The 7,910-nt window shown below is 47.6% G+C and overlaps 1 protein-coding gene across 1 annotated transcript; it reads right to left on the bottom strand.

Annotated features, from left to right (window-relative positions):
- Nucleotides 1-2,299: 2,299 nt before the first annotated feature.
- SLC25A6 (solute carrier family 25 member 6) lies at nucleotides 2,300-6,338 on the bottom strand. Its single transcript, XM_068182629.1, has 4 exons — nucleotides 6,153-6,338; nucleotides 4,520-5,006; nucleotides 3,357-3,497; nucleotides 2,300-2,944 (listed from the first exon to the last, which is right to left on the bottom strand). The coding sequence occupies exons 1-4, from the start codon at nucleotides 6,261-6,263 to the stop codon at nucleotides 2,787-2,789; spliced, it is 897 nt and encodes a 298-aa protein (XP_068038730.1). The 5' UTR covers nucleotides 6,264-6,338; the 3' UTR covers nucleotides 2,300-2,786.
- Between the last annotated feature and the right edge of the window lie 1,572 nt (nucleotides 6,339-7,910).

Below are 7,910 nucleotides of genomic sequence, written 5' to 3'. Positions count from 1 at the left end.
TGCTATGAAGCTTCTTTCCTCTCATTAGAATGATTTCCTGTAGCTTGACAGGCTTGCTGTATAATGCTACAGTAACTTTACTGTAATTTTTAAATGCCCAGTTATTTTCTAAAGCACAAACCAGCTATTTAGAATGTGTTTAAATTGCTTTGATCTTCCAACCAGTAGCACCAAATTACCCCAATACATGCAATTAACTTTATGCAAGGCAAGAACAGAAAATAAAATTATACTTGTCAGTTATAACTATTAATACTGGCCTGTCAGCTATTTCATGAGCTCGGTACTGCAACTGTAAATAAACCTTTGCAACACTGTGATCCTGTGCAGTTTTAGTATGTACTTAATTAACACAAATAGCATTGAAAGTCTTCAAAATAATCAGTTGTGAGAAATGAAATAAAACCTAACATTCAATAGCTAGATCTTATATGTAAAAATGCCTCACAAATGCATTTTAGTTTCTTCCTTCAAAAGGTGGAAATGCTATTTCCAATACCTTTTTAAAATAATATAGGCTTTAGATGCCAGTATTTTCTTTTACAAACATTGGATGTCTTCCTGTTCATACTTTTCAAAATGAATGAATGTCAGTGTTTCAATAAGACAGAGAACAAATGGTCGTTTTTTTAAAAGTCTCTTTTATTGTTTGCCTCTTACATCCCTAAACTGCATCACACACTGAAAATTGCTGCCGCATGACTAAGGGAAGCCATATATTAAAAAAGAAAAAAAAACCCTGAACACCACAAATTAGTTCATCTTGAATGTACAGCATAGGGAAACTGCAGTTCCACTTAAACTTTTTGTCCTGGTTTAGGGCAAATTTGGGATGATTTGTTTATTATCCTATTTCTTTTGGTTAAACCTTGTTCTGAAGGGGAGATTGGGTGTAGAAGTCCTGTCCCTTTCAGGGGCTGCTGAAGTAACTTCCACATTTGGTTTCTCTCCCAAAGCTTGGGCTCTCTCACAGGGAGGTACCCCATCATTATCTCTACCCTTGCAAGGCACTGATACAGAAAGAAACCTGATTGATGTGTTTATATAGACAAAGCATCTTCCCCTGCTCCCCAGATAATTAACTGGCAAGGTTAACACCAAATGACCCTCCTGCACCAGAGGGAGCTGCTACTGCCACAGGATGCAAGAACCACTTGCAGTAGGTACATGAAGTTTGCCAGGAGCCTGCGTACGGAGTAGCTGTGTAACGTCCTTACATTCACATACAGATGTTGAATGCAGTGCTTGTGCAACAATGAAAGGAAAAAGGTAAAGTACACTCGAGAGGAAGGTAATAACCAGCCAAAGCCAAGCAGGTAATTTAAATACTTCATCTTGAATAGCAGTATCAGAAGGCACACAGAAGAACTCAAGACAGCTCAGTCAGCCTTCAGTAAGTCATACAACACTTTTCCTTTCTCAAGATATAGGGAGAGCTCTTAAAACATGAAGATTAACACCTTGTTTTCCTCTACTGGTCCCTCCACCATGTCTTTGCAGGTTACAAAGTACAAAAGATTATATACACATGAAGAACGGCACATAGGTATTACATTATCTCAAAGAGCAGTTATGAGAAATTACTCCATCTGGTCTTCTGACCATCCCTAAATATCAGTTAATACTGAAGGCTGACCTACTTTGATCTATTATTTTACAGCTACATAGAAGCGCAAACATTTCCTCCCCCACAACCCTTCAACTTCACCTATTAGACTGCAACTCATTTCAGATTAAATGCAACCTTCCAGAGCTACTGACCACTGCTACAGATGAGGCCAAACAGTATCCTGGATGGCCCACTCAACATTTCTAACCAGCAGCAATACCATACATAGGTCACTCAGAAGTTGAAGGCATTTATTGGGTTCTTGGGTTTTTGCATGAATGCCATGATGATTTCCATACTGATTTGACAAAAAAAAATATTTGTTTTAGGTTGTTTTACCAAGGGCAAGAGCATTACTTTTTAACAGTCCTTGGTAGTTTGGGTTTTCCTAGCCCTACAAATGAACCCCCACCCCATAATTTTAAATCATAGGAGTTGTAAATTAATTTCTAAGAATCATGCAAAAAGCCACTTGCAGCAGCCCATCAAACACTATCAGGCACAAAGAATGGGAGTGGTTTCTATTAGTATAACCCATGCTTCCCCACCCTTCCTCCCAAAAGATCTCACATTTAATTATTTTTTAAAAAAGCTTATTTGTGTAAAGGTATCAGAGGACCTATTATCTGAAACAAGTTTTCAAATACAAGAGGCTTTTCCAAGGCTTTTATGTAATAATTTCAACACAGACCGAGTAAGTATGTTTATTGTTTTACAGCAGAATGCCCCAATTTAAGAACAAAGTTGCTAGATGTTCAGCTGTGCAAAATGGTACATAGTGCTTCAGTACAAGTGGAAAAGAACATGATTTGTTAGCAAATGCTTTCAAATACAATTTTATGGTCCTAGAAGATAGGACTTGAAACTGAAGACTGATCCACAGGCAAATGATTTTTTTCTGCCTAAATTGGACCTAACAACTTTGGACCCAGAACCAACGCTACTCATTCCTTACTGCTGTAAAGAAAAATTGTCACACTGAATTGCCAGATTCAGTGTTTTCATGCATGTTACGGAGAAGTGGATCAGTCCTCTATGTCAGTTTCTAGCCCCATCCAGAAGTATCATCTGGCTCCGATAAATAAGACTCACAGGAATTTCTTGAAGGTCAATGGTCCATAATGGTAGTTATTCTACATGATCTGCTCAACTTGATTTCCAATTCTATTTAGGCTGTTTAAATTACTTTCTTGAATTCATCGTACAGCACAAGCACGAAAGCACCCCCCATGCCTCTGAGAACATTAGACCATGCACCCTTGAAGAAGGCCTTTCCTCCTTCATCCCTTGCAATCTTCCGCCAGCAGTCAATTGTTCCAGAGTACATGATATCAGCTGCAGGAAAAGAGCAAAGAGTTATTCTTAATTCCTACTTTATCTCAGGTAATTTAAACAACTGCCCTGTTTCACTTAACTGCTTTGTGATGTCCCAAACCACAATTTAAAACTTGTAACACAATACTTGCTAAAAATATTATGCCTTCTTTTTCATACCTTTGTTTAATCTAACAATGCAAACAGGCAGGCCATTTTTTTTAATTTTATGTTCCATCATGCAAAGTCCTCAGCATAAATCCTGATAATCTCAGGTTGAGCCTTACTGCATTTCCTCATTTGAGTACAATATAATAAACCAGATTTATGGAACAATGAACTGTAACTCTGAGTATGGCTATTAGTAAAGAAGAACTTAATCTTGTTAAAGCTGTTTCAACAGCATTAACAGCTCTGTGGATTTACAGCCTACCTCCTTTGCGTCCTGACTGCATCATCATTCTACGCCGCACTGTATCGAAAGGATAAGAGACCACACCAGCCACAGCAGTCACTGTCTGGGCGATCATCCAGCTGATAACAATGTGAGTATTCCTGGGATCTGGGAGCATGCCTGCAGTAGAACAAAAATGGCAATTAGCTTTCTACCTCGCACACCCTCCTCTCGTTCAGTCTGCATGATTGCTATTTTACCAGCTGAACTAGTATGAAACACTGTAGACCCATACTCTCAACAAAATTGCAGCAAAACATTTCACAAACTTTAAACATGCTGAAGCTGTATTTGGAAGACTTTCTTCTCAGTAATCACAGTAGGTTACAATTTAAGCCCAAGCATTCTTTTTGGATTGGCATGAGAATACTCGACTATTCACTTTTAGTAAAGAAACATCACTCAATTAAGTCACTGTCCCTGTGGATAACATCACACTACAAACTAGCATCAATGGCTTATTTCCCCAAATGTCAAGCTTAAGAATTACTTTGCAAAAGCACTGCTCAGTCCCATTCTGCTAAACACACTTGGACTGGTCCAGTGTAACTTCAGTATGCACTGAACAAAAAAGAAATTATTCTAATTGTGTCTGGTCACCAACATACTCTCCTTGGACTGGTCCAGTGTAACTTCAGTATGCACTGAACAAAAAAGAAATTATTCTAATTGTGTCTGGTCACCAACATACTCTCCTTGGACTGGTCCAGTGTAGCTTCAGTATGCACTGAACAAAAAAGAAATTATTCTAATTGTGTCTGGTCACCAACATACTCTCCTTGGACTGGTCCAGTGTAGCTTCAGTATGAACTGAGCAAAAAAGAAATTATTCTAACTGTGTCTGGTCACCAACATACTCTCCTTGAACTGGTCCAGTGTAGCTTCAGTATGAACTGAGCAAAAAAGAAATTATTCTAATTGTGTCTGGTCACCAACATACTCTCCTGGCCTTAGGAGCAACTGCTTGAAGTACAAAACCAGTACTTGCAGGTAGGTTGCTGCCATTAACACATGCACAAGTTTTGCCTTGCATACATCAGTGTCAGGGATGTGGCACTGATATCCCCCTTCACTTTCACATGTCCAAAACCAGAGAATACAATTCTAAAAACAAGTTTTTCAGATCCCCTCTGAAATATTACCTTTTGCTGTATCATAGATCCCAAAGTAGGCAGCTCTATAGATGATGATGCCTTGGACAGAGACATTGAACCCTTGGTACAAGCCACGCACACCATCAGACTTGGTGATTTTGACTAGACAGTCCCCAAGACCAGAGAATTCTCTGTCTGCACCAGCTTTTCCAACATCAGCAGCCAAACGGGTTCTTGCAAAATCCAAGGGGTAGACAAAGCAGAGGGAAGTGGCTCCAGCTGCACCACCAGATGCCAGGTTACCAGCAAAATACCTCCAGAACTGAGTGTGCTTGTCTACACCTCCCAAAAACACCTGCTTATACTTATCCTTGAAGGCAAAATTAAGAGCTTGAGTTGGGAAGTATCTGATGACATTTGCCAAGTTTCCTCGCCAGAAAGACAGCACTCCTTGTTCCTTTGGAATACGCACTACACAATCGATGATGCCCTTGTACTGCTTATCAGCAGCAATCTGTTTACTCGCATGTTGCACCTGAAAATAAAAATACAAATATCGATCACTTGCCTTGACAAGTCCATGCTGCAGCTAGGCTTAAACCTGCTTCTACTATAAAACAAAGTTGCTAATTCCGAATGGCCATTGTTGGTATTATAAAGAAAAAGACTTAAGATTGCTTCCAAGCTTTCCCAGAAATCAGGACGTGGCAAAACAAGAACAGAAAACTGCGAGCAATTCCTCCACAACTTCCTGAAGGGAGACTGGAGCAAGGTGGGGGCCAATCTCTACTCCCAGGCAACTAGTGACACGAGAAGAGAACACAGCATCAAGGTTTAGGGGGAAGTAGGGGAGGAATTTCTTCAGACAAAAAGTGATAAGACTTTGGAACGGACTGCCTAGGGACTGGTGAAGCAACCATCCCTGGAAGTGTTGAAGCCTGGATGTGGCACTTGGTGCCACAGTCTACTTTAAATTAGACTACGTGGCATCAAGTTGGGCTTCATGATCTCTCTGAGGTCTTTACCAAACTGATTCGGTGAGGTACGAGGGCAAGTAAAGACAAATACACCGGGCACAGACGCGGGTGAGAGCCTTTACTGACAAAGCCGGGCCTGGGGAGGGACTCGCCTGAGAGAGCCGCGTTAGGCCGGCAGCGCTGCCAGCAGAAGGACAGGGGCTGGGGCGAGGCAGGAGGCGGCAGCCCCGCGGCCGGGCCCGGAGCGGCGGCGAAGGTCACTCGAGTCACCTTGGGGCGCCGCCGGGTCGCTCCGCGCCGGCCGCGGCCCGACCCCGCCCCGCCCGCGGCCCAATCGCGGCCCGGGCGCGCATCACGTGAAGGCCGCCAAGATGGCGGCAGAGAGCGGCCGCCCTCCCCTCCCTGCCGTGCCCTCGGCGCCGGGAGCGGGGGCGGCAGGAAGTGACACCATCGGCGGCCGCCCCGCTCGGCCCGGCCCGGCCCTCCCTCCCCTCTACGCCCGGCGTGGCGGAACCGGCTTCGGCTTCCCCGCCGCCGCTCACGTGACCTTCCCGCCAGCCGCCGCCGCCGCCTCGCCCGCGCCCTTTGTCCCGCGCTGGCCGCGGCCCCCGCCCCCGCCCGGCCCTCTGTCCTCGCCCGGCCCAGTGCCCACGGGGGCAGAGACGGGCGCCGCCCGCCTACCCTCTCTCGCCCGCGCCGCTGACCTGGAGCAAGAGCTTGACCCGCTCGATAGGCGCCACCGCCGTCTTGCTGATGGCAGCGGCGACGCCGCCCGCCAGAAAGTCCTTGAGGAAGGAGATGGCCTGGTCCGCCATGTTCGCGCCGCGCCGGAGCCGCCGGGAGGGAACCGCTGCTGCCGCTCAAGCCGAAAGGGCGGGAGCGGCCCCGCGCATGGGCTTAATGCCGGGCCGCGCCGGCCACGCCCCCCCGCCCCATTGGCCAGCCAGACAAAGGGGCGGGGCCTGAGGCGTAACGGCCCCGCCCGCGGCCCGCCCCCCGCACTCCGCCCCGCTGCGGCGCCAGTGTCGCAGCGCCGCGTCACCCGGCCCGGCCCGGCCCGGCCCGGCCCCGCCGCCGCCCCGGCCCGGCCCCCGCGGGCCAGCCTGCCGCTCCGCCCGCTGCTCGCACAGCTGTCCCCACTACGGTCGCCTTCCCGAGCGCCCTGCGCGATCGCTTCGTGCCGCTGCCAGTAGCGCCCGCACCAGCCTGCACAGCCCAGCGGGTCCCCGTACCGCCCGGCGCGCAGGCTCTGCAGAGGGATCTGGACGGGCTGGATGGACGGGCGCTAGTTGTAGGAGGTTCAACAAGACCAAATGCCAAATGCACTTGGGTGACGACAACGCCGTGCAGGGCTACGGACTGGTGGCAGACCGGCTGGAAAACTGCCCCGCGTAAAAGGAACGGGGGTGGCTGGTGACAGCATCGGAAAATGAGCCAGCGTGTGCCCAGCTGGCCACGAAAGGCAAGGGCATCCTGGCTGAGAGGACCAGGGCAGTAATCCTGCCCCTGCACTGCTGAAGCCACTCCTCGAGTACTGTGCCCAGTTCTGGGCCCTTTAATCCAGGAAAGACATGGAGGTGTTGGAGTGGATCCAGATAAGGGGAATGAAGCTGGTGAAGCACAAGTCCTGTGAGAAGCGACTGAGGGAGCTGGGGCTGGTCAGCCTGGAGAAAAGGAGGCTCAGGGGTGACCTTACCACTCTCTAGAACCACCCAAAAGAAGGCTGTAGCCAGGTGGGGGTCGGCCTCTTCTCCCAGGCAGCCAGGGACAAGACCAGAGGAAACTCAAGACTCAAGTTGTGCCAGGAAGGGTTAGGTTGAACGTTAGAAGGAATTTTTTCACAGAAAGGGTGATGAGACATTGGAATGGACTGTCCAGGGAAATGGTCTAGTCCAAGTCCCTTGGTGTATCTAAGGAAAGAGTAGATGTGGCACTTGGTGCTATGATCTGCTGATGTGGTTTTGGGTCAGGGGTTGTACTTCATGATCTGAGATTTCTTTTCCTACATAACTGATTCTGTGATTCTGATTCTGTGAAGCTGAGTGTGAGCCGCTGGAGCACTTTGGGGTGTGGCTCTGGGGGCCCAGGCAGTAGTCAATGAGCAGCACAAGCAAGTGAACTAGGAGGCTCTGCAGCAACTGCTGGAAGCCAGTCTAGGAGGGACAGAGACTTCAGGCACTGTCAGTTTAGCTCCACGCTCACCAGCCTCTGGGTAATGCTGGTCCATGGCATATCCTTGTTCCCAAGTTCTGTTCCCACCTCCTCCTTAGCACTGCCAGTGCCAAGGGTCCCATCATGGGGCTTTTCTGTATATCACTGAACTGATCCAAGACAATGGAATACCAAAGGACTTAGCTGCAGTTTCCTGTGGGACAATAGAGGGACAATAGGACAGGGTAGTTCCAGCTTCTTGTATGGGCACTCAAAGTTAGATGCTGTGAAAACCTCCTCTGCAGGTTGTC

This window comes from Anomalospiza imberbis, chromosome 2, assembly GCF_031753505.1.
Source record: "Anomalospiza imberbis isolate Cuckoo-Finch-1a 21T00152 chromosome 2, ASM3175350v1, whole genome shotgun sequence".
NCBI lineage: Eukaryota > Metazoa > Chordata > Aves > Passeriformes > Viduidae > Anomalospiza > Anomalospiza imberbis.
This window is presented reverse-complemented; position numbering and strand designations above follow the sequence as displayed.